The sequence below is a fragment of the Cladosporium halotolerans genome (genome assembly GCF_011745625.1).
Source record: "Cladosporium halotolerans strain TM138-S3 chromosome Unknown Sca5, whole genome shotgun sequence".
Lineage (NCBI taxonomy): Eukaryota > Fungi > Ascomycota > Dothideomycetes > Cladosporiales > Cladosporiaceae > Cladosporium > Cladosporium halotolerans.
Genome location: NW_027191456.1, coordinates 174,556 through 199,310, shown reverse-complemented (window position 1 = coordinate 199,310; position 24,755 = coordinate 174,556). Strand labels below are relative to the sequence as shown.

At 56.9% G+C, this 24,755-nt stretch overlaps 11 protein-coding genes across 11 annotated transcripts; 9 read left to right on the top strand and 2 right to left on the bottom strand.

Annotated features, from left to right (window-relative positions):
• Positions 1-106: 106 nt before the first annotated feature.
• WHR41_01967 (uncharacterized protein) lies at positions 107-3,105 on the top strand (the record flags this gene model as incomplete). Its single annotated transcript, XM_069370573.1, has 2 exons — positions 107-573; positions 714-3,105. The coding sequence occupies 2 exons, from the start codon at positions 107-109 to the stop codon at positions 3,103-3,105; spliced, it is 2,859 nt and encodes a 952-aa protein (XP_069232487.1).
• Positions 3,106-4,270: 1,165 nt separating this feature from the next.
• nip1 (Eukaryotic translation initiation factor 3 subunit C) lies at positions 4,271-6,841 on the top strand (the record flags this gene model as incomplete). The annotated part of the gene is made up of 1 exon (XM_069370572.1): positions 4,271-6,841. The coding sequence occupies one exon, from the start codon at positions 4,271-4,273 to the stop codon at positions 6,839-6,841; it is 2,571 nt and encodes an 856-aa protein (XP_069232486.1).
• A 392-nt stretch (positions 6,842-7,233) lies between these two features.
• WHR41_01965 (uncharacterized protein) lies at positions 7,234-8,193 on the top strand (the record flags this gene model as incomplete). Its single annotated transcript, XM_069370571.1, has 1 exon — positions 7,234-8,193. The coding sequence occupies one exon, from the start codon at positions 7,234-7,236 to the stop codon at positions 8,191-8,193; it is 960 nt and encodes a 319-aa protein (XP_069232489.1).
• An 853-nt stretch (positions 8,194-9,046) lies between these two features.
• WHR41_01964 (uncharacterized protein) lies at positions 9,047-10,064 on the top strand. Its single transcript, XM_069370570.1, has 4 exons — positions 9,047-9,174; positions 9,240-9,317; positions 9,391-9,606; positions 9,672-10,064. Exons 1-4 carry the CDS (start codon positions 9,139-9,141, stop codon positions 9,939-9,941), a joined length of 600 nt encoding a protein of 199 aa, XP_069232488.1. The 5' UTR covers positions 9,047-9,138; the 3' UTR covers positions 9,942-10,064.
• Positions 10,065-10,710: 646 nt separating this feature from the next.
• Positions 10,711-13,525, top strand: WHR41_01963 (uncharacterized protein). Its single transcript, XM_069370569.1, has 2 exons — positions 10,711-11,662; positions 11,726-13,525. Exons 1-2 carry the CDS (start codon positions 10,769-10,771, stop codon positions 13,340-13,342), a joined length of 2,511 nt encoding a protein of 836 aa, XP_069232491.1. The 5' UTR covers positions 10,711-10,768; the 3' UTR covers positions 13,343-13,525.
• Positions 13,526-13,599: 74 nt separating this feature from the next.
• Positions 13,600-16,026, bottom strand: WHR41_01962 (uncharacterized protein; the record flags this gene model as incomplete). The annotated part of the gene is made up of 1 exon (XM_069370568.1): positions 13,600-16,026. One exon carries the CDS (start codon positions 16,024-16,026, stop codon positions 13,600-13,602), a length of 2,427 nt encoding a protein of 808 aa, XP_069232490.1.
• A 245-nt stretch (positions 16,027-16,271) lies between these two features.
• WHR41_01961 (uncharacterized protein) lies at positions 16,272-17,414 on the top strand. Its single transcript, XM_069370567.1, has 2 exons — positions 16,272-16,465; positions 16,526-17,414. Exons 1-2 carry the CDS (start codon positions 16,365-16,367, stop codon positions 17,145-17,147), a joined length of 723 nt encoding a protein of 240 aa, XP_069232493.1. The 5' UTR covers positions 16,272-16,364; the 3' UTR covers positions 17,148-17,414.
• Positions 17,415-17,514: 100 nt separating this feature from the next.
• On the bottom strand, positions 17,515-18,937 carry WHR41_01959 (uncharacterized protein). The gene is made up of 2 exons (XM_069370565.1): positions 18,795-18,937; positions 17,515-18,732 (listed from the first exon to the last, which is right to left on the bottom strand). Exons 1-2 carry the CDS (start codon positions 18,933-18,935, stop codon positions 18,463-18,465), a joined length of 411 nt encoding a protein of 136 aa, XP_069232215.1. The 5' UTR covers positions 18,936-18,937; the 3' UTR covers positions 17,515-18,462.
• WHR41_01960 (uncharacterized protein) lies at positions 17,673-18,356 on the top strand (the record flags this gene model as incomplete). The annotated part of the gene is made up of 1 exon (XM_069370566.1): positions 17,673-18,356. One exon carries the CDS (start codon positions 17,673-17,675, stop codon positions 18,354-18,356), a length of 684 nt encoding a protein of 227 aa, XP_069232492.1.
• A 927-nt stretch (positions 18,938-19,864) lies between the features above and the next one.
• WHR41_01958 (uncharacterized protein) lies at positions 19,865-20,617 on the top strand (the record flags this gene model as incomplete). Its single annotated transcript, XM_069370564.1, has 1 exon — positions 19,865-20,617. One exon carries the CDS (start codon positions 19,865-19,867, stop codon positions 20,615-20,617), a length of 753 nt encoding a protein of 250 aa, XP_069232216.1.
• A 1,756-nt stretch (positions 20,618-22,373) lies between these two features.
• WHR41_01957 (uncharacterized protein) lies at positions 22,374-23,558 on the top strand (the record flags this gene model as incomplete). Its single annotated transcript, XM_069370563.1, has 1 exon — positions 22,374-23,558. The coding sequence occupies one exon, from the start codon at positions 22,374-22,376 to the stop codon at positions 23,556-23,558; it is 1,185 nt and encodes a 394-aa protein (XP_069232207.1).
• Positions 23,559-24,755: the final 1,197 nt, after the last annotated feature.

Here is a 24,755-nt window from a genome sequence, read left to right as displayed (position 1 = left end):
CTCCTGCCAACACCACAATTTGCCCTACCACCACCCCGCCGAGCAATCGTCTAACCCCCCGACCCTCCCGCCGCTCGCTTAGGCCCTTCAAGGGTCTCCACCTCAAATGCCACTCTCGCCCCGAGAATCCATCCACAAGCGCTTCTCCCGCGACCGCTACCAGACCATCCCCTACTCCTCCGACGACATGGCGGCGCACCACCCCAACGACGCGACCATCGACATCCCCCTCGAGCAGGTGCCCTCGCACGGCGTGCCGCCGGGCGCCCGCAGCGACAACCCGGCCTTCGCGCCGCTGAAGGACGACGTCCAGGACGAGCACAAGCACCACCTGTTCCGCGGCCGGCGGCGCGGGCCCGCGACGCTGCAGAAGCCCGGCGCGCTGGGCTACGATGGCGAGGAGGACAAGGTCACGACGATGGGCAGGGTGTACAAGAAGATTCTGAACTTCAGCATTGTTACGCGGTATCTGCTTTACGTTGCGCCGCTGGCGTTGATTTTGGCTGTGCCGATTATTGTCGGCGGGCCGCCGATCACGAAGAATCCAACTATTGGGAGGGTTAGGCTGAGATGGTAAGTGAGGGATATTTTTGGGGTGAAATGGTTGTTGGTCGCGTGCTTTGAGGGATGCCTCGAAGCGTGATGAACTGCGACTTGACGTGCGCCATGGGCCTCGGAATGACGGTTTGGAAGGTTTCGCTGACGGTAGCCAGGTTTTTCGTCTGGGTTGAGATTGTGTGGTGCAGTCTTTGGGCGTCCAAGACTGTTGTACACTTCCTGCCCTATGTGTTCCAATTGCTCGTCGGAGTCGTCAACTCGGGCATTAGGAAATACTCGTTGGTCATCCGATCTCTGGAGATCCCGCTCAGTCTGGTCGGGTGGGCGGTAACCTCACTGGCTACATTCGCGCCCATCATGACCCGGAATCCGATTCGACGCAATTTGCCGAAGCCTGACAACATCCCAGCAGATCAGAGCTGGAGCCCAACGAGTATGGACCATTGGGAGCGCATCGTGCAGCAGATCCTCGGCGCGTGCGTTGTCGCATCGCTAATCTTCCTGGGCGAGAAGCTCATCATTCAACTTATCTCCATCAACTACCACCGCAAGCAGTTCACCGCGCGCATCAAGGCTTCGAAGCAGAACATCTATCTGCTCAGCCAGCTTTACGATGCATCCAGGCAAATGTTTCCTGCTTACTGCCAGGAATTCGCTGAGGAAGACGCCATTATCGCCGATCAGCTGGACATGAAGTTTGGTGGTAGCAAGAGGCGCAGTCACAACCGTTCGGGGTCCCAGACTCCCATGCGTCTGATCCAGAGGAACGTCAATCGTTTCGGCGATAAAATCAGTGCGGCTGTCGGCAATGTTGCTTCGGAAATCACAGGCAGAGAGGTGTTCAACTCGAACAGCTCGCACTCAATCGTCATCGAAGCTCTCGAGAAGAGGCGTACATCTGAAGCGTTGGCACGCCGCATCTGGATGTCTTTCGTGGTCGAGGGCCGCGATGCGCTCGTGCAAGACGACTTCCTCGAGGTGCTTGGCAACGACAAGAGGCAACAAGCCGAAGAGGCTTTCGTTGCAATCGACAGTGACGCGAACGGCGACATCTCTCTGGACGAGATGATCAATGTTGTCGTGGAATTCAGCCGCGAACGCAAGTCTATTGCCTCCAGCATGCACGACGTCGATCAGGCTATCACCGTGTTGGACCGTCTCTTGTGCGCGGCCGTGTTCGTCGGTATCGTTTTCGTCTTTGTGGCTTTCCTCAACCAGAGCTTTGTCACCACTCTGGCCACTGCTGGTACTGCCCTACTTTCGCTCTCTTTCGTCTTCGCTGCAACCACTCAGGAAGTGCTTGGTAGCTGCATTTTCCTTTTCGTCAAGCACCCGTACGATATTGGCGACAGGGTCGATGTCGGCGCCGACCAATACACGGTGGAGCACATCAGCTTGCTATTCTCCGTCTTCCGTCGCGCGAATGGCGCAAAGGTCGGCGGTTTGGTGCAGATTCCTAACATTACCCTCAACACCCTTTTTATTGAAAACTTGAGCCGCAGTGGCGCCATGATGGAGGAACACTCTGTCTTCGTGTCGTTTGATACAACCTTCGAAGACATTCAAATTCTGCGAGACGAAATCAACAAGTTCGTTCTGGACAAGGATAACAGCAGAGACTTCCATCCGGATGTGAACATCGAGGTTCTGGGCACAACAGACATGAGCAAGCTTGAGATTCAGGTCCAGATCAAGCACAAGGGCAACTGGGCCAACGAGACACTCAGAGCTGCTCGCCGCAGCAAGTTCATGTGCGCACTCGTCGCTGCTCTCAGGGCCGTACCCATCAATGGCCCCGGCGGAGGCGGAGATGCCGCAGGAAGCGCAGCCAACCCTGGCTACTCCGTCACCATCACCGACGCAGAAGCCAAGGAGGCCGCTGCCGTCGCCCAGAAGGCCAGAGACGAGGCCCGCCTCATCCCACCCGTCAAGACCGACGAAGCCTCCAGCGACACCGTCGGCGACGGCATGGGCGCCGGACTCACCAGCCGCGAGGGCAAGATCGTCAGCGACCTCAACGCCCGCAACCCAGGCACCGACTTCGCGCGCGACGAGGCCTGGACCTCCGGCCGCGAGGGCTACGAGCTCGGCCTCCGCCGCACCCGCAGCAACGACCCCGCCAGCCCCGTCCGCGACCAACAGTCCCTGGACGAAGTCCGCGGCATCCTGCGCCGCGGCTCCTCGCGCGGCAAGCGCAAGGCCAGCAACGCGCCCTGGTCCGGGCCCTCGATCCCCACCATCAACGAGCCCGCCGCCTACAGCGACTACCCCGGCCCGCAGCAGGGCTCCTACTCTTCCGTCCCCGACTACCTCACCCACCCGTCCGCGTCGCAGTCCTACCCCTACAACAGCCAGAGCTCGGGTTTCGCGTCCCCGCTCCCGCCCGTCCAGCCCGCTACCTCGCCCATCGAGATGTCGCAGATCGGCCGCAGCGAGTCGACCAACAACCCTTACCGCTCGCGCGAGGGCGTGCCTCCGCCGCCTCCTGAGCCCGAGGACGAGGACGACGACGAGAGGAGGGGTGTGAGGCCTTACTCTGGCGCGTGAGGGGTGATTTTGCCTGCCGGATGCGGGTTTGTGTCGGACTAGCCAGCCGCTGGTGGGGGGGTTTTTTTTTGTTGCTTTTCTGGTTCTGGGGATTCGATCGAGCTAGTTGCTCTCGGTGTCTTTTTTGCTAGCTTTGGGGGTTTTGTTCTTTTTCATTTGGCTTTTCGGCCTGGGCGTTGTGTGTATGTAAAGATCGCATGAGATCGCATAGATTGAAAAGTTCATGGAGGGTCGCTGCTATTGCTTGGATGCATGATGGCTGTACGGTACGGTGCGTGGGCATTATGCGCGATATGAGTTCCTAGTGGTCATCGGTGATCACGGGTTGTTTTGCATAGCATTGCATTGTATAGACGGGAAGGTGTGTAGAGCGAGAGGAGACTCAACATTCATATTTCAAGAATTTTCCTTCGATGCGTATAGCCTGGCGCCCTATTCTTTTCGTTGAGTGGGCTGGAGTAAGACTTTAGGGAAAAGTGTGCCTGAGCGTTACGCGCGAGGGACTGCTAAAGTCACGGGATTTAATGCCGATGAGCTGATGTGTAGTTTTCGCTTAAACAGCATACTAATGAACAACTTACAAAAGCACATTTGCATAATACCTTGGCGGAGCAACGGTGGTTTGCAGTGTTGCGAGTTCAGAAAGTCCGCGTAGCGACCAACAGCGCCTTGTCCATACACGCACATTCGATCGGCTTCAACGCCTTCACCATAACGTTGCAATGGCTATAGCCCTAATGTATGAGCTACACCTTTATGATACTGCAGTCTCATTGTCTAGTATCACAATGCTGGGTATGTCGTATAGGATCCTCGATCACGTGACATCTGTGGATCATGTAGTGCCATGACAAGATAGTGAGACAGTCATACACTACGAGCAGGCAGCACTTATGTGCACCTACAAATCATCGCAAAGAGTCCGTCGTGAGTAATCAATCATATTGTCCTACGCATTGTATGTATCTCGCGATGAGTGAAGTCAGGCAGCCGCCCACCTATCAAGCGCCAAGCCGGGCACAGACCGCTCCCGCTGATTTTCGTGCGAAATCAGTGTTCCGCAACGACGAGTAGGAGGCGTGACCCAGCTACCGCTCAACCCACCTTTAAAAGGCACCTACGACATCTTCGACGCCCGCTGTCCACGACCGGTCACGCAGCAAAGATGTCTCGCTTTTTCCACGCCGGCGACAGCTCCAGCGAGAGCTCCGATGAGGAGGAGTTCGATATCGAGGAGGAGCGCTCTGAGGAGGAGTCCTCGGAAGAGTCTTCGGAGGAGGAATCGGATGCCGACGACGACTCCAGCAGCAGCGATGACGACGGAAAGACTGGTGCCAACCGCTTCTTGCGCGACGAGTCGGATGACTCCGAGAGTGAGGATGAGGACAAGGTTACGGTGGTCAAGTCCGCGAAGGACAAGCGCTTCGACGAGCTTGACGGCACCATTAAGCTCATCGAGAACGCTGGAAGAATCTCGGACTGGAACGTGATTAACGAGCAATACGACCGCATGAACCGCCAAGTACCCGTCCTTATGCGCCAGCTGGACGGCAAGGCCCCGAAGGCCTTCATCAAGACTATCGCCGAACTGGAGACCAGCGTCGCCGAGGCCTTTGAGAAGCAGAAGGTCACCCCGAAGAAGATGAACCCGATCGCACAGAAAGGTCTCAACGCCCTCCGCCAGAAGATCAAGAAGAACAACCGCGATTACCAGACCGAGATCACGAGCTTCCGCGAGAATCCCGATCAGTACATGAAGGAGGAGACCGAGGAGGCTGCGCCCGCGCCTAAGACTCAGAAGCCTAAGAAGTCTCTGGTCGTCAACGAGAGCCAGATCGAGGAGGGCGATGAGGGCTTCACCATGGTTGGCGCAGGCGGAAAGGCGATGGTCTACACACCCGAGAGCATTCTGAAGCACCTTCGCTCGATCCTCGAGTCTCGCGGCAGGAAGAACACCGACCGTGCCGAGCAGATCAAGATCATGGAGAAGTTGATGGACGTTGCGATTAACGACTACCAGCGCGTTCGCGTCCTGCTTACTCTTATTGCCACCCGCTTCGACCTTACTTCCGGCACCGGTTCCCAGATGTCTCAGGAGCACTGGAAGGCAGCTCAGCAGGAGATCTCTCGCCTTCTTGAGATCCTGGAGGGCAGCCAGGAGATTATCGTGACTGAGGGCGTCGAGGAGTGGGAGGATGACGAGAAGCTTCCTACCATCAACCCCGGCGAGATCTTCAAGGTCCCCGGCAGCGTCACTTCTTTTGTCGAGCGTCTCGACGACGAGCTTACCCGTGTTTTGCAGCACGTTGACCCTCACACTGCCGAATACGTCGACAGACTCACTGACGAGACCGCCCTCTACGCCAACCTTGTCCGCACTCAGCTTTACGCCGAGCGTTGCAAGGCTAAGACTGAGCTCAACCTGGGTCCTGAGGGCGTTAACCGCGTTGTCATCCGTCGTCTTGAGCACGTCTACTTCAAGCCCTCGCAGGTTGTCTCCATTCTCGAGGAGCAGACCTGGAACGCCCTTCCCGCGAAGCTCGACTCATCCGTCACCCCCAGAGGCAACAAGAACGACGTCACTACTCTCGTCCAGACTCTTTGTGGCCATCTCTTCAAGAACAGCGAGGGCATCATCCGTGCTCGCGCCATGCTGTGCCAGGTCTACCACCTTGCTCTGCACGACCACTACTACAAGGCTCGTGACATGATGCTCATGTCCCACTTGCAGGAGACCATCAGCCAGTTCGACATCAACACCCAGATTCTCTACAACCGCACCCTCACCCAGGTCGGTCTGTGCGCTTTCCGCGCCGGTCTGATCTACGAGTGCCAGAACAGCTTGCAGGACATCTGCGGCAGCCAGCGCCAGAAGGAGCTGCTTGCTCAGGGTCTTCAGATGCAGCGCTACAGCCAGATCACACCAGAGCAAGAGCGCCTGGAGAGGCAAAGGCAGCTTCCCTTCCACATGCACATCAACCTCGAGCTCCTCGAGTGCGTCTACCTTACGTGCTCCATGCTTCTCGAGATCCCTCTCCTCGCTCAGGTTGGCTCCAGCCCTGACGTTCGCAAGCGCGTCATCTCCAAGTCCTACCGCCGCATGCTCGAGTACCACGAGCGCCAGATCTTCACCGGCCCGCCTGAGAACACTCGCGACCACGTGATGCAAGCATCCAAGGCTCTCGCCGCCGGTGAGTGGAAGAAGGCCGCTGAGTTCATCACCTCGATAAAGATCTGGGACCTGCTGCCCAAGAAGGACGAGATCAAGCAGATGCTCGAGGCACAGATCCAGGAGGAGGGTCTCCGCACCTACCTCTTCACCTACGCTCCCTTCTACGAGACCCTCGGCACCGACCAGCTCGCCAGCATGTTCGACCTCGAGCCCCGCAAGGTTGCCGCGATCGTCGGCAAGATGATTCACCACGAGGAGCTTGCTGCCGCCCTTGACCAGGTCAACTCCGCCATCATCTTCCGCAAGGGCGTCGAGCTCAGCCGTCTGCAGAGCCTGTCTCTCACTCTCAGCGACAAGGCCCAGCACCTCATCGAGTCCAACGAGCGCGTGCTCGAGCAGCGTACCCAGGGCACAGCTCACGCGTTCGAGAGGCAACCTCAGCGTGGCGGCCGGGGAGGTCGCGGCGGCGGACGTGGCCGTGGCGGTGGAGGCCGCGGTGGCGGTGCGCCCCGCGGAGGTGGATTCACAGGTGGTGCGCTCGGTAATGCAATCCGCGCGCAGTAAGTGAGACGAATCTTCGAGCGTTATTAGTGGATGGGAATACATCGGCGGCGTTGAGGGAAAGTTGCATTGCATGAATGCCATGCGACCGTGGTTGCAATGCCTACCTAACTTTATGGTGAAAAGATAGCACGCGTATGTGAATTTGACATGTTTTATCTCAATGATTGCGCTCGGTCTTTCTCGTCTTGTTAGTCCTGTGCCATTTTTCATCGTGATCTTGATAATCCGAAATCCGATTTCTATACCGTAGCTACTTTTTCGAAGTTCGCCTTCGTTGCGATTGTATCATGCATTGTACCCTCGCTCGGCTAAATCCAGCACCACCGACGAAGCCCGCAGCTTCACCTGACCAGACTGCTGCAACGCCCTCTACGCTCCCTTCCCACAACCCCATGAACTGCAATGTAATGTCCCGACACCTCACCAGGCGCCTCGGCGCTTGCGCCAACATCCCCCCAAAAACCCAACAAGGCCACTTCTCCACCGCGACCGCGCGCCCCCAAAGCCGCAACGTCAGCCAGCAGCTCAAAGACAACGTCGCCCTCCTGCAGGAAGAAGACCGCCGCCTCCTCCTCCCCGTCAAGGCCTCCATCGACTCCTACCTCGAGTCCCTCGCCGGCGCCCGCAAGACCCTCGACCGCTTGCCCGTCGCTCTCGGGCCCGAGCGCGCAGAGCGTGTCCTCGCTTCCAGCGCCGCGCTCGAAGAGAAACTGAGAACCCTCCGCGGCCACATTGCCGACATGGCTGTCGAGCCGTACCCGGATTTCGGCGGCAAGGCCGACGACGTCATGTGGGAGACGAGGGTGCAGATGCTGGGGCCGCGCGAGCGCGATGACGAGCTGTTCGACGTCGATGTTTCGGCGCGCAATACCGCGGAGAAATTGGCGGAGATGCTGCGGAATCTGAAGGCTGAGAGGGGCCCTGCGGCTGCGGATGCCGACGATGCGCCGCCGGAGGTCGCGAAGAGGATCGCGCCGCTGCCGCCGGCAAGCATGAAGATGGCGGCGGGAGCGAAGGTGAAGGAGATGGAGGACCGGTCGGCGAAGTTTGGGCTCGGGGCGAGGAAGGAGCGTGAGGCGAGGAATGCGGCTGAGAAGGCGAAGGCGAAGGTGAAGGCGGGGGAGGAGGCGAAGGTGAAGAGGAGGGAGGAGGAGGCGAGGCCGAAGTATGGTGTGTGGCAGGACAAGGGAGATTTCACGAGCTGGAAGCCGACTCCTTCAGCCCCTGCGCCTCAGAAACCGAGGGATAGGAGTCCGCCGCCGCCGGGGGATAAGTCCAAAGGCGAGAAGGCGCCTAACAGTGACTTGTTGAGTCTGCAGGCGAGGCTGGAAAAGTCATGGAGGAACTCATGAGAGATCGAAACGACTGGACGGATTCTGCTTGGCTCACGCGTCCGTGAAGGCGTGAGACGACGAGCCCAATAGGTCCTTTCCTGGCGGTTCTTGATCGTTAAGATCAGACAACCTGGTTCATAAGGACTTGGTGTCCGCAGACACAGTGGTTGGGAACCAAGCGCGCCGAAAGATGTCGCCATGGCATACAAAGTCTGGCGCTCCGGTATCGCCCCGTACACAGCACACCGTGAAGTGCTCTACGCCCTACTCCTCCTAAAGCAGCATCCCGCTGCAGCGAAGTTACTCCGCGGGCTAGCTCTGATGCTTCATGGAAAGTTTTGGAGCTGAGGTGAAACATATGCGGGACTCAGACGGGGCAACGTAATATACAAAGAGCATACCACATAGCTGTTTCAGGATACCTGAAAGATTCATATACTCCGACTTTTTAGGTCTTTCCTCACACCAAACCGAGTAGTCTTCGTAGGTGCTTCGAAGATTGGTTGCGTTGTCTCGAACGGCAGTCCCATAACCAGCCATATGGTGGTCGCGAATTTGCTATGGAATCGGTTCTCCAGGGACCTAGCTGCGTAGGACATGGAGAAGGCGCCAAAAAACGTGAAGAAAGACGCAGGGCCCCATGTTGGATTATAGACTAGAACGAAAATATTGTGAACGAGGTAGATGCACGTAAGATATATTTACAATGTAGGTAGGTCTTGAAGTGATCCTTACCCTTACCCTAATTACCTCAAGGCCTAAAGCCTTCCCCACGCCCAAAAGCCAAAGCCGAAAGGCCAGAGTGGGGTGTCGCACCGCCGCCCACATGACGTCCGTCGGGTCGGGCGTTGACTGCTGCGGCCTGCTTGCTGCGCCCGCCGGCAAACTACAATCCGATCTGGAACCTGCAAAACCCGTTGCATGTCGTCCTAGGTGAAGATATTCCACCCCAACGTCGCAACCATGTCCGGCCTCGAGAAAGCGCTCTTCAATTTGAAGGTAAGGCCCCGCGCGCGCGACGAAGAGATCTACAGTGTCGTGGCTAACAGACTGCTATCTCCCAGTTCACGGCGAAGCAACTCAACAGACAGGCGGCCAAGGCGGGCAAGGATGAGCAGACGGAGCGCGGCAAGCTGAAGAAGGTGGGCTCCCATGTGAACTCGAAGAGCTAGCGCGAGCGAAGGCACGCACGAGACTGATACCAACCTACCGCAGGCGATCCAGCAGGGCCACGCCGACATCGCCAAGATCTACGCGCAGAATGCGATCCGCAAGCAGAACGAGAAGCTGAACCTGCTGCGGCTGGGCTCGCGCATCGACGCCGTGAGCTCGCGCGTGCAGACTGCGGTCACGATGCGCCAGGTCACGGGCAGCATGGCGAATGTGGTCAAGGGCATGGACGGCGCGATGAAGAGTATGGATTTGGAGAAGGTGAGACTTTCCAGGCGAGGACGGACGGAAGGTTCGAGAAGGAATATTGACGAGGCCGTGTGCAGATCAGCGCCGTCATGGACCGTTTCGAGACGCAGTTCGAGGACCTGGACGTCGCGACGGGATACTACGAGAACGCAACTTCCTCTGCCACGGCGGTCGCGACGCCGCAAGACGACGTCGACAAGCTTATGGGCCAGGTCGCGGATGAGGCGGGCGTGGAGCTGTCGCAGGAGATGAACTCGGCGACGCCGGCCAAGAACATAGCTGCGCAGCCGGAAGAGGAGAGGGAAGACAAGCTGGGCGAGAGGCTGAGGGCACTGCGAGCGACGTAGGATGGGAAAAATCACATTTTATGTATTGGGATGACGAATGAATGGCGCATTGGCGTAGATGGTGTTTTTAGGAGTAGCAAGTTCGCTAGAGCATTTACAATCACAGGGAAGTTATGTCGTCCATCGATAGTAGCACGAAGGGTAAAGGAGGCAATCCAAAGAGTAGCCGTCTGCGTGCTATACGCTACGGTCACGATACGGTAAGCGATAGGGAATCTGGGAATAGCAGCGGTTACGCCTTGCAAGCACACGCATGTGATTCGTGTGATAGACGGCCTCACCGAATAGGCGATGGTGATTACCTACCTAGGTAGTCTAGCGGCACCACACGACCAAGGCAGTAAATGGCGTTGGCAAGGTTCTAGGAAGCCGCAATTCCGCCAGCGAATGGGAAGATGCAGATCCGGCCAGCATCCGCGCGGGCGAGCGAGGAGCGCTGTTCCGGGAAGGCGATCCTTGGCTTTATGGCCGCCTCGTCCTTGCGTCGCTTCAAGCAATGATATGAGTAGAAAGGCAGGAGAGCGGCGATGCTGATGCAGACATCACAACGACATGCGATGCCATTCACTTCACTCACCAAACGATGCGTAAGTCCCGTGACACCGCCTCATCTTCTAGAACCGCCGGCCAGGGCTGCACCGCCTCAGCTCGGCGCGCGGACGTCACGCCACACGCCAAGTGGGGCTTGTTGACGCAGCTTGACCGCGCTTGTTTCGAGCTTATCTCGCCCCATATAAACCCCGGCATCTCTCCACGCTTCATCGCGCCCTCTCCTCTTGCTACTACATTCGCTCGGTCGCCGCCAGCTGCCGCACTGCTATACTTCCATGGGAAAAACCTCTGACCGCCTTTCAGACACATTCCGTTCCGCGGCGAGAAACACTCGCCAAGAGACTCGGATCTCTCGCGGACAATCGGCCGGGGACGCAATACTTCCCACCCACAACGACACCAGCAACTCCACCACACGCAGCAACTCTGGCAGGCTAGGCGAGAAAGATGGGGTCCGCTACCCTTCAGCCAGCGGCAGCGATTGGAGCGGCGATGGAATTAAGGCGGGAGGAGGCGACGGCGGACGTGGTGCTCAGGTCGCCGCTGGTCAGCACACACAGGATGGGACGACCCAGTCAACATATCCTGCAACTTCACCCGCGGTCAAGTCCGAAGTTGCGGGCTCTGGAGATTCCTCCTTAAATCCTGGTGGTGGCGCGGACAGCGCCACGGCACCCAAACCTCCTATGACCACACGTACTGTTCAGGCCTGCAAGCGCTTCGTGATCCACACCAAGAATGCCCTCTGCTACAGCTGGGTCAATGTCCTGCTCATCTTCGTGCCGATCGGTATTGCGGCTGAAGCTGCGCACCTAAGTCCCACGATCATCTTCGCATTGAACGCAGTTGCCATCGTTCCGCTGGCAGGTCTGCTCAGTCACGCTACTGAGAGCGTGGCTAGCCGTCTCGGCGACAGTCTCGGCGCGCTGCTCAATGTCACATTCGGAAACGCTGTGGAATTGATCATCTTCATCATCGCTCTGGTCAAGAACGAGATCCGCATCGTACAAGCTTCTTTGCTTGGCTCCATCTTGGCCAACTTGCTTCTCATCCTTGGCATGGCTTTCCTTCTTGGTGGCCTCAGGTACAGAGAGCAGATCTACAACAGCACTGTCACTCAGATGAGTGCTTGCTTGCTCAGTCTGAGTGTCATGTCTCTCTTGCTTCCGGTGAGTGGTCATCTCTACCTTACCTACTCATTAAGCTGTTCGTTTACTAACTGTTCTGCACAGACTGCCTTCCACGCCTCTTTCAAGGAAGAAAAGGGAGCTGAGGCTCAGACCGCAGTTTTGGCTGTCAGTCGTGGCACCAGTGTGGTGCTTCTCCTGGTCTACGGTCTCTATCTGCTTTTCCAGCTCAAGTCTCACGCCTACCTGTACGAAAGCACGCCTCAGGAAATCATCGATGAAGAATCTCACCCCGGTGTTCTGGCTGATATGCTGGACTCATCCTCGTCATCCGAATCTTCAAGCAGCAGCTCAAGCTCGGATTCTGACAGCTCTGATGCTTCTGGTTCTGTGCGGACCGCGAAGAGGCGTATCAAGCGTATGATCAAGCATCGCCGTCACCGCAAGTCTAGCGCCAGCACCAACAGCACCACTTCGCCATCTGCGTCGGTCTTGAGCTCTGCGGCTACCACTATGGAGCGTCAAGGCAGCTCCTGGGAGCATGCCATTGCCAGTCATGAACCTTCCCGTCGCCAGTCAGTGCTCAGCCCCGTCAGACACGACGATGACAATCTGGACGCGGACATCGAGGCTGGTAACAACAACACAACCCGTGTCCGCGATTTCGGTGATGCCAATGGAGGAGACGTTACCAAGTCTTTGGAGCGTAAGAAGTCCAAGAGACATCACAAGAAGCACCAAAAGAAGCGTCGTTATCGTTCAGGTGAAGACGTCGCTAGCGCTAGCGAGAAACCTCCAATGCAGCAAGTCGAATCTGTGAGAAGCCACAGCGGCCCTCGAGTTGGTTTTGCTGAGAACATTGACGACGCTGAAAGCCAGCCGGTTGCAGATTCATCTGCTGCGAGGCGCCCGTTTAATATGCGTGGCTTCTCAACACGTGCACCGGCATTCCGTCCTGGCTTGACCAAGATGCTCTCGAACAATGTCTTTGCTACGCCACAGCCACCAGCCTCGTCTTCGCAGACTCCTGTGCCCACCTTCCGTGGCCGTCCCACGATCCGTCGCACGAACTCTCTGCCCGACCGTCTCAACCGCCAGCAAACGCCGGCTGGAACTTCCGCTGTGCCTACTCAAGTCAGAACCGACCCTCTGCCGCCATTCCAGCACCAGCGCGTCAAGTCCGAGAACGAAGAAGGCGACGTCGACCCTGAAACCGGCAAGCTCGAGATGTCCCGCACCGCCGCTGTCGTCATGCTCCTCCTTTCCACCGCCCTCGTCGCCGTCTGCGCCGAGTTCCTCGTCGACGCCATCCCCGAGATGATCGACGACTCGCCCGTCAGCCAGGCCTTCATCGGTCTCATCATCCTGCCCATCGTCGGCAACGCCGCCGAGCACGTCACGGCCGTCACTGTCGCCGCCAAGAACAAGATGGACCTGGCCATCGGCGTCGCCGTCGGCTCCAGCATCCAGATCGCGCTGTTCGTCACGCCAGTCGTCGTCTTGCTCGGCTGGATCCTGGGCACGGATATGAGTCTGTACTTCAACCTTTTCGAGACTATCAGTTTGTTCGCGACGGCTTTCGTCGTTAACTTCCTGGTGCTTGATGGCAGGAGTAATTACCTCGAGGGCAGTCTGCTCATCGCGGCGTATGTCATTATCGCTGTGGGCGCTTTCTATTACCCTGATGAGGACTCGCAGAGTCTCATCGGTGGTGGAGCTTGATTGGATCAAGACCTTCGGAGGCGAACGACGAGGCTATTTTGAAGTGGCCAGAAGGTGGCGGAGGGAAGGAGCGGAGCAACGAATCGGAAAGAAAGGGTGATGTGCACGTTCATTTGGTTAGCACATCAGGGATTATTGGATCATTCTCGTTCGTATCTTGAATATACACGGTCTTTTCCCCAAGCTCAGGCAGTGCCTTGTGCTCCACTGTGAAAGTGTATGTGAATGATTTCTCTTCAATTCGTGTCGTAGCTACGTTACTCCCCATCACTGTCGCCAAACATGTCTTCCGCCCTCATTCGCCTTTTAGGCGCAACGGGCCCTTTTGACGCGGCTTTCAGCGCAATACCGCCTTTCGACGCGGCCGCTGCTGCGGGCTCCTGGGCTTTAGAGCCAGGCTCATCGCCCGCCCCATTCCGACCACCCGAAGTCTTGTTAGCGTCAGGAGCAGGCCGACCGCGCTCCTCACTCCTCCCAACCTCCTGCTTAACCGGCGCCGGCGCCTGCGCCTCGACCTTCTTAAACTTACTCATCCAACCACCGCCCCCCTCCTCCGCTTTCTTAACCCTCTCCTCCCTCTCCCGCTCCTCGTCCTCCCCAGCCGCCGGCATCTCGAAGAGATCCCTCCGCAGCGCCTCCAGCACCGCCGCAGAGAACACGCTCCACCCCTCCCACACGCCCAGCACGACGCCGACCTTGCGCTTCCACTGCTCGGCTTTCAGCCGGCCCCAGCCGAGCTCTTTGTCCAGCCGGCCGAGGCGCTGGAAGGTTTTCTGCTGCGTCAGGCCGGCTTCGAAGAGCGTGCGGTATTTCCAGGCGTTGCGCGCGCCGGCCGTCGAGCTGGCGGAGAGGATGTCGGAGATGGTGTAGAGGGCGATGAGCTTGGGGTTGGAGGGGTCTTCGGCCGGTTGTTGGGTGGGGTTGGGGAGGGAGTCGGTGGGTTCGTAGTCGTCGTCGTCGTCGTCGTCGTCATCTTCGTTGTTGCCGTTGCCGTTGCCGTTGCCGTTGCCGTTGCCGTTGCCGTTGCCGTTGCCGTTGCCGTTGCCGTTGCCGTTGGGTTCGGAGTCGGAGCCCGGCGGGTCGTATTTGGCCGCCTGGGAGCAGGAGAAGGGCTTCTCGACGTTGAGCAGGAGCAGGTCGACGAATTCTTCCGCGCCGCCGGCGGCGTGGTTGACGACGTAGTTGGAGATGCGCGCGATATCGCCCTGGCGGAGCCGGGCGATGCTCGTGGGCAGGCGGGAGAGGAGGCGGACGAAGCGCGCTCTTTGGAGGGGCGTGAGGCGGGATCGCTCGGTGCGTCGCGTGTCGGTGTCGCCGCCGGGGCCGCTGTTGAGTTTGCGCTCGTCGCCGTCGTCGTCGGCTTCGTCGTCGCTCGTATCGTAGTCTATGTGGTCTGCGGCGTCGGCGAGGCTGGTGAGGTCGAGGAATGGGGTTTCTTTGTATGGGGGGAGCCAGTCCATGTCCAGGTCCTTGAAGATGCGTTCGGGTCCTTTGGCGTTGCGCTTTTGATCCTCCAGTTTGTCTGGACCCCATAGACAGAAGCGGTAGTACAAGCCAGCGGGAGATTTGCTGTCGTAGAGGAAGGAGAAGCGTTCGTCTTTCTGCACCTCGGGCAGAGTCATCAACAGTGCTTCCATTTCAAGGGCCCGGTTTGCGTCTTTCTGTGCGAGGATCTTGCCCGAGATGGTGTGTATTGCGCGGATGGTGGAAATGTCTAGGGGCGGGTGTACTTCGACCTGCGCCGCTGCTGACCTCACTGCCGGTCCTTGCTGATCGTAGTATTCTGGTGGCGCAAACCCTCTTTGGTCGCGGGGCGGAGGGGCGTTTCGCATGGAATGTCTTGGGTTCGAGTTGCGGCTCCTCTGCGCGCCGAAAGGCTCGGCAGACGCTGAATTGCCTGTTGCTCCTATCCCTTGGTACTGCGCGGCGGAGGAAAGGTGGCGGGACACGTAGAGTCGAAAGCCGCATCCCATGTACCGATCGCGGAGACTGCTGACTGCTGTGTCGATCTGGCCGGCAGAGGCGCTCGAGTCCAGGGTAGCAATTGCCGTGAGCGCCTTTCTCGCGGAACCAGGTCCACCAGGTGGGTTGAATCGAACGGAGTGTACCTTGACAAAGCTGGCAAGCAGTGCCTTGATTTCTTCTATGCTTGTGCCAGGTGGTATTGATGAAAGTTGCAGGGTGGGCTTCGGAGTGGTATCTTCTCTTTCTACCTCCTGTACGACTGCGGGCGAATGACTTTCTCGAGAGCCGTCTCTTTTGTCGAAGCCGAAGTCGCCCTCCATTCTGAGGTCTTCAGCTGCCTCACGCGCTACTTCTAGCTCTCGTTTACGCTTCAAACTAGGAGGCATGCCCATCCCTGGTCCAGGTAGACTCCCTGGCCCACTCCTTGGTCCTGTCGGATATCGCCCTCCACCGCCGAAACCATTTCCTCTCGGCCCGCTAGGGCCTCCCCTGCTGCCCCGACCGCCCATTCTTTGCGAAAGAGCATCATCCTGATCGTCATCGTCTTCGTTGGCGAAAGATTCCTCGAATTCCTTCAATGCCGCAGCATTTTCCTCTTCCTCGCGTATCCTCTTAGCTTCAGCATATTGTCGGTCGCGTTCGAATTGTGAGAGCTTCTTGGGTGCAGCGAGCTTATCCTTGACGTCAGGGAACTGCCTGACGTCCGATTGGTCGGCCATTCTGAGCCGTCAGTTGTGGTTGCACTCCGATGGCCGGTGCAGGTGTAGCTGCGATCCAGCGCATGGAGGGTCTTCCGAAGCCCGGCATGCGATGCGATGCGGGCGCGCGGTCTCAAGATTGCGGAGATGGGAGCTCGGATCTAACCGTGAAGCGCCCTCTCCAGTGCAAGCTGCAGCATCATTGGCCAGAGTGGGTTGGAGTGGACAGCTAACAGCCCAGACCCCTCGGTCTATGCCTACCAGGGACGGGATTCTGTTCACTTACCTGCTACATAGGAAATCCACTCTTTCAGACTCTCCTCCAAACCAATTACTCTAATCTCAACTCATCTCTCACCATGTCTGTCCGCAACAAATACTCCGTCCTCCTCCCGACTTACAATGAGCGTCGCAACCTCCCTATCATCGTCTGGCTCCTTGAGCAGACCTTCAAAGCCCAGTATGCGCCTACATTTCCCTCCAAGGTCGCAAATCGAAATCACTAACAACCACACCTCAGCAACCTCGACTGGGAAGTTATCATCGTCGACGACGGCTCGCCCGACGGCACACAAGACATCGCCAAACAGCTGATCGCCGCGATCGGGCCTAAAAACATCAAGCTCTACCCTCGCGCCGGCAAGCTCGGGCTGGGCACCGCGTACGTCCACGGCCTGCAGTACGCGACGGGCAACTTCGTCATCATCATGGACGCCGACTTCAGCCATCACCCCAAGTTCCTGCCGGGCATGATCGCGCTGCAGAAGGAGGGCGACTACGACATCGTGACGGGCACGCGCTACGCGCCCGGCGGCGGCGTCTTCGGCTGGGACCTCAAGCGCAAGCTCGTCTCGCGCGGCGCCAACTTGTTCGCGGACACGGTGCTGCAGCCGGGCGTCAGCGACCTGACGGGCTCGTTCAGGCTGTACAAGAAGGAGGTGCTGCAGGAGGTGATCCACCGGACCGAGAGCAAGGGGTATACGTTCCAGATGGAGATGATGGTGCGCGCCAAGGGCATGGGGTTCAGCGTCGCCGAGGTCCCGATCACGTTTGTCGACCGCTTGTATGGTGAGAGCAAACTGGGCGGCGACGAGATTGTGGAGTACGCGAAGGGCGTGCTGAGCTTGTGGATGAAGGTTTGAGAGGGCTTGGGAGATCGTTTGCGGGATGGAGCGAGGCGTACGAGGCGTTTTGTTGTTTGGTTTGGGCTTTGCATTAAGGGATGAACTTGGGGGCAAGTGCGGGGAGCAGATACCATTCTACAGCATCATAGCAGAAAATTTCCTTTGTCGTTAATATGCTGAACAGCGGCGGTTGAGGCGGGTTCAAGTCCATCGGGACTAAACCGGAGGCTTTTGACAGGACTGAACCCTAGTTACGGGTATACGCATTTTTCTTTGACACATACATGCGTGTGAGCGAGAGTGTGCGGGCAAACTATAGTGGCAACCGAAGCCTTAAAGCGCTGTCCTCTTTTGGTTGAGATGATCCGCGCTTGCGAAAGGGTTTGGTTTGATGGCTATGTGACTCTGCAAACACCGGACCTAACCTTTAGAGGGAAGTGGGCAAATATCGGTACAGCTCGCAACATAAATCTGACTAAAGCACACTCTCAATATCGTTCGCATATGCGTTACGATTTCATCCCCAACGATAGTTTTTCAGCCATGGCACTTCCCCACCAATGGGCCCCAAACCCACAGGCGAATAACCTTCAACAAAACCATTGGAACAATGTCCGTGGCTACAGCCCATGGGCCGACGTTGGTCCACGCCGCCGTTACCCCAGAGAAGAGCCTTTCGTCCAACACTTCCCCGGCGCCGGCTGGTACAAAGGCGACCTCAAAATCCGCAAGTTCAAGCCAAAGTACTACTGGACTCGCCCAAACGACGGCAAGCGCTGCGGCACATGGGGCCGACTGAAAGATGCCTTAACAAACGAGGGTCCTGATGTCTTCGTCACGATCAATAGCGGCAAGCGCACGCTGATGCGCGACCGCCCGCAGAAATGGCAGTGGAGTCGGTGGCCGAAAGACCCGGAGCGTATAAGGCAGCAATATCTGGATCCGGATGCAATCCGCGCAGAAAGTGTCGATTCCTGGGATGCGAGCTGGACGAAGGGCAGTTGGCGCAGCGGCGCGCAGTACAATTTCCGAACGCGCAAGTACGAGCACCCGAGTCTGTGGTGGGGTGCAAATCCGGAGAGCAAGTGGATGGATGCGCAGTGGAAGCCGGGAGCGAAGAGGAGCGATACGAATCCATTGAGCTATCAGAGGGCGGGTGGGACGTGGTTTAGTCGGGTGCCTTTGAGCGCTGGGCTGTGGCCGGGCGGGAGGCCGTTGCGAGTTTGAGAGATTGCTGGAGTCGGCGGACTGGGTGGTATTATTTGTCGTAGATCATTAGTGGCGAAATGCTGTCTTTACGAGGACAACATCAATGTCGTGATAAGTGGGATGCTCATGAACTCTGCTTCTCTTCTTTCTCACTCCACCCGAATGCCGCCACTTCCTGGCCTTTGCTCATATCTGGGTCTTTTTGCTCGCTTTCGCGAGACTTGGAGAGTAGTTGCTGTGTTTGCTCGGAGTTCCAGTCATTACGGAACGATGCGAGCTGGTTGGTGGATGTGGTGGCGGATTTCTTGATGTCCGCAAACAGTTGTGCTTTGCTGGTTTGCGGCTTGATGAGTGGCGAGACCAAGTTTGGGAGGGTTGAGCGTAGGGCATCGAGCTTTCGAGAATCGTGAGAAGATGTTGCTTGCGATTACTTCAGGGGCGAAACACTCGGCTTACCTGAGTTTGAAGGTGTTCAAGATGCTCGAGCGCTTTCTCGTAACTCTCCGCGGTGTCGGCCATAATGGTTGTCGCCTGTTTGTGTGGGAAAATAGGGCAAGTTCGGATACGTGTGATATCTGTACGGAGGCGACGACACATATGACGGCCGTCGCACGTGTGTGTGTGATGGCTCGTCGTGCGGACGAAGTGAGGTTTGGAGGCGGTCGAGGCAGCCCGGCAGGCGTGCCTGATTCTGCCTAGCGCGACCCGTGTACCACGGGGATGTCTCGAACTCAGATGGATGTGAAACGATTAGCGAGCCTTGCAAGGCTGCGACCATCATTGGCTACATTACTCTTCCATAACAGCTTGGACTTCACACGAGGAGGACGAAGGTAAAATATGCATTGCGAACACACGCCGTATGCTGCCGCTGGCCTCGTCTTGGTGCCTCGCCTACACAACGGTGGACGAGCCGGCGGGGCGGCAAACCGGTCCCGAGCCACGCGAGTGCGAACCGCGCAGTTTCAAGGTTTAGGACTGAAACCGGATGTGGAGAGCTGTGAGCTCGCGAACCTTTGGCCCTAGGAACCCTGGATTTTTTTGTAGGGACCGAAAAATGGAAGCTTCCATCGTTATGATCGGCTACACTTTTGCATGATTCGCAAGGTCGCAGTCTAAGGGACAGGCGCTTGTATGGCGGCACTCCTCCGTGCTCGTGACTAGTCTGAAGCCGCTTGCCGCGGCTGAATTCGTGTTCGAGAAGCGCCCGATTGGTTGATTTGGCAGGTCGGCTGTCATGGCCTGCATCTCGCCCTGAGTTCACATGTAGGGCATGAATCGCTCTTAACACCGCGTCTCCTATTTAATCCTCTGCATGTCCGTCGCCGCGATCATCGTGTGCACCCGTTTTGCGTCAGCCTAGTGCCGCCGAGCCCGCCGTGAAAGCATTGGTCCTCGTACGCCTCGTCCTGTGCCGTTTCATCGTCCTCGTTGTACGAACACGCCTAGGTTTCCCCAGCGCGAGACCCTTGCACGGTCGTACAGTACCTCATTTGCGCCCATCCCTGCACCCAGCCAAAGTGAAAATGGCCACGGACATGAGCCGCAAGTCGTTCCTCACGCTCACACCCATCGACTTTTCACTCACGGCCGGCACCAACATTCCCGCCCCGCTAGATACTCCTCCCAAGTCGCCCGCTTACGCTGCTCGTCCACCCACCGCAGGCGGAGGACCTCTCTCGTCGCACCCTACATCTGCCGAGGACATCGCTGGCACGTTTCCGCCCACGCCTGAGCCTGAGAACGAGGGACTCGCCAAAATGTCGTCCTCGACATCTTCTGACCGCAACTTGGACCGCGCCGACAGCTTCCAAACGCCGGCGTCGCCGGCCAGCAAAACCCGTACGCCCTCCAAAATACCCGAGCAGAAGCAGGGACAGTCGGTTCGCAAGCTTTTCTCGCTCAACAATCTCCGCAACTCGTTCAGCTCTTCCCGCACCTCTCTCCACGGTAACCGCGCTTCATCCGTCGAGACATCGCCCAAACAAGCACAGCCAGAGTCCTTCAGCCGCCCGGCCTCGGCTCAGACCATTCAGCCGCAGATGCGCCAGCGCAGCAAGTCCGGAAGTTGGTTCAAGCGCAAGAGCGGCATGTTCATGCTGAACGGAGGCGCCGACCTAGACGCCGTAGTTGAGGATCGGCCGGCGACAAGAGAAAGCGAAAAGAAAGTGGAGGTGGACTATAAACCAGCACCGCTGCTGCCAGAGATCAAGACTCTTGGTAACGGCGCTGCCAACGGCGGAGACCTGGGCTGGGATGAAAACATGTTCATAAGGTGAGCCTGGCCTCTGAGACATGGACCCACATTCATCAGCCAAGTCGTCAGGACCTGCATGCATGCATAGGGCAAGAATGGCGTGGTATTGAAAGACGATGAGAAGCGACGACTGTATGGCATCGAACGGCCACTGGATGGTCTTTCCTCGCGCGGGCGCTATCCGACGGTACCTTCCCGAGGAAGGGTTTCTTATGTGCATTCCCTGTTTTCTGTGTTCTCTTTGGTCTAGGTTGCTTTTTTTCTGCACCAGGAGTTGAGCGGCATACCCCTTCTGCGTTGGTACGACTGTTTATCGAGACCTGTACTTTGAAACATATGTGTACGACAAACTACACATGAACACAGCGACGAATTGATTGTCGCCCATTTGGAGAGAAAAAGTCCTGTCGCAAAATCTCACACTCGCATTTCCAATCGCTCTGCTCCCAAGCTTCGTGAAAAGGCTCGGTTGAATGACGTGACACACTTGCTTCCAACCTCTAACCATCCACCTACGGCAACCCAAACTACGAGGTCTTGGCATTCGGCTTCCCTGCAACCATCTTTACACCCTCGACCTTACCCAAGCCCTCCCTTCGACCCAACCTCGCGCATCTCCCTACGCTTTTGCACAGCAGCAGCGGGGTCCTTGTGCGTAAGACTGTTCACCGAGCTGACCTTTTTCAGCGCGATCCGCAGAAGGTCCTCGTTCCACCTTTGATGGTCGTGTTTCTCTAGCTTCTCCGCCTTTCGGGCCGCGGATGCCGTATGGCGACGTTCTAAGTAGGGCTTGAAGGGGAGACACATCTCCTGAATCGCTAGAGATGATACCGAGCACTGGCAAGAGAGCTGGGTCGGTATGCGGACAGCACGCATAGGAACGCCGAATGGTGCTAGGATAGTGCAGGAAGTGCATGTTCAACAAGGCGACAACGGTTCTTTTGATTCTGACATTTGTTGTGGATGACATTCACGGATTAATTGTAGATGAGTATGGAAGCTGGCAGGTAATGCGCAAGATGGCGCATTCAATTTCTCGTAATGCTGTTGACCGGCGTGATTGAGCAAGACGGTAGGGAAAGCGGTACCTAGCTGGCTTTCACTTGCCGAGTCTGGTCAGATACCGTGGTCAGATACCGTTGCTTGGAATCGTAGTCGAAAACCATGGCCGACGATTCATCGATATTCATGGTCAGAAACCGTGGTTAGATGCCGTGTTGGGTACGATGGTCAGCCTCTACTGACGCACACCGAAACAGCGGCATATCAAAACTCTTGCCTACAAGCAACAAATACGCTGTGGACCGGAGCGTAGTTTGGTACGGAAGATATGAATCAATTGCAGAACATAAAATTTACCAAGGCAGAAGAGTTTCCGGGAAATTTAATAGTCATTCAATGACCACACGGCCGTACGTAATTTGGCAAAAGGCATGCGCTACTCGCGTTTCATCGACGTATCGAACTTACGGCGGCCTCGAGGCCGTGTGTATGGCTATTGATCACTATTGTGGACAGTTGTCCCGTCGCTTGTATGAGTAAAGCAAAGCTAACACTCTATCCGTTCGTACACTCATAAGAGTAAAATCGCGACAATTTGCGCGATAAGGTGTAGGTATAGGGTACATGTATGGTAGGTAGATAAATTAGAGTTCCGCTAAGCCGACGGTTATCCCGACGTCATCGCGCATCAAAGCTCAAGCTACTTATGCTCACGGACATTCCATAAGCCTAAGTGAACGACAGATACCACCTTCTTTTTGTCCATTGCCAGCAAAATGTTCGCAAAAAGGGCAGCTTTTCGCGCAGCCGCGACGGCCCTGCGCCAGACTCGACCTGCGCCCATCAATGCCCAGCAATCCCGCTCGGTCTCCGTCTACGGTTACGAGCAAGCAAAGTGCCTCACATTTCAGGACTATGGCGAGCCGAAAGATGTTTTGCGATTCCACGGCCATTCCATCAGCCAGCCTCATGGCAACCTTGTAAACCTACGGTTCCTGGCTTCTCCAATCAACCCGGCGGATATCAACCAGATTCAAGGTGTCTACCCTTCAAAACCAACATTCACCACGGAGTTGGGCAGCGCCGAAGCTCTGGCAGTCGGCGGAAATGAAGGCGTCGCAGAAGTCATGGCCGTGGGATCGGGTGTGAAGGGTCTGCAGAAGGGCGATTGGGTCATTCAAAAAGCACCTGGCTTCGGAACATGGAGGACACATGCGCAGACCACCGCGGATCCGCTTCTCAAAATCGAGAACAAGGAGGGCCTCAAACCCGAACAAGTCGGCACAGTCAGCATCAACCCGTGCACCGCATACCGCATGCTCAAGGACTTCGCGACATTGGAGCCTGGCGACTGGTTCATGCAGAACGGTGCGAACTCTGGTGTCGGTCGCGCTGCGATTCAGCTGGGCAAGCTTTGGGGCTACAAGAGCATCAACATTGTGCGAAAACGTGATACTGGTTTTGAGGAAATGAAGAAGGACCTCGAATCCCTGGGTGCTGACATTGTTGTCACCGACGAAGAAGTTGCGGATAGGGGATTCAAAGATCGGATTAAGGAGCTCACGAATGGTGGTCGCGAGCAAGTAAAGCTAGGGTTGAACTGTGTTGGTGGCAAACTCGTCACCAACATGGCCAAGCACCTTTCCGAAGGCGCACACATCGTCACATACGGCGCCATGTCCAAGCAGCCCGTGACACTTCCTACGCCACTCCTGATTTTCAAGAACATTAGCTTTGATGGCTTCTGGGTCAGCAAGTGGAGCAAGAACAACCCCGAGGAGAAGAAGAAGTGCGTCGACGAGGTGCTGGATCTCACGAGGCAGGGAAAGTTCCAGGATACCCCTATGGCTCCCGTGCACTGGAATGTTGGGACCAAGCAACAGGAGCTGGTGGACGCCGTCCAGGGTACCTTGGAGGGATATAGGAGCGGGAAGGGCATCTTCATGTTTGGCGAGAACTAGGCTACCAAGGGCCTCAGGTATGAATACAGCTTGTACAGTATACGTTGACACAGATATAACCCAAAGTCATCTAGCCATTTTTCCAAGATATCGAGACTTGAAACTCGGGAAAGGGGCGCAGGAACTTGGCAGCTGAAGCCGGTCTATGCGGCGTTTCTTCAGCAAGCGCTAGCGAGATGTTCTGTCTTCCATGCCCACTACACCTGTGCCTGTCACATCCGATGCGGCGCCTGCACATAGGATCTCAATCCTAGTCGATGCCGCCTTGGCAGGCGCGGGGAGAGTGGAAGGGCGTCCCGAGCGAAAAGCTGTGGCCTTCAGCCTGCAGATTGTGATAGGTATCGTCACTGGCATGAATCCTAGGAGATTCGCAATTTTCATGCCGTGACTGACTGCAAGGGCCTTCGCAAAATCGTGATCGCACGTCAGAAGTGAATATGACTTCACAGCTGTCTCCATCTATCTATAACCCTTAAATTGACATGTAATGGAAGACACACAGGCCGACAAGGCTAGGGGGAAACTCGCAGTGCCCAAGAGAAAATGGTAGCAAGGGCTAGCGAGCAGTTCTGTTTCATTGTTCTAGCGCTTACCGAGTCAGAGCCCCTTTGACATGCAGCTGTCCATGCAATTGGAGCTGGCACAGATTCAGGCGCTTCCGCAATCCCTTTTCTTGCCTTTGGTATGGGCTAGGCTGAGAATGATGTCTAGAAGTCCTGGAATTGGATATCCAGGCAGCAGCTGCACGCCGCCGCTCTCAGCCTTCACTTCTGCAGGTGGACCGTTTGCTCGCTACGCCACCTACCTGCAGGTGAATTTTCTGTCTGCGTTTGACTTCTACTGTCAGTGGAGGCCGGCGCCGCGCTTTCGTACACGCTTAGACCAACTCCCTCCTACACCTTCAGCTACACCCTCTTACCGATGCATCATGGATGGTACATTAGGTGTTCTTGAACTCGAAATCCGACTCGGCTTCAACTTCAGCAGAGGCTTATCAAGAGCGAAGGGTGTCCGGGATCATCCTGTGCTCTCTCGTCTCTTGTCCGGTCTCGATACGATCAATTCTCGCTTTGTGAGTTATAGCACAAAGCGTATTCGCACTTCGGAAGGTATCAAGCGCGAGGCACAAGCGCTTTTTCAACAGCTAGGACCATCATTGTGGCCTGGTCCCAGCGAGCCACGTCCCTACTGGCTGTT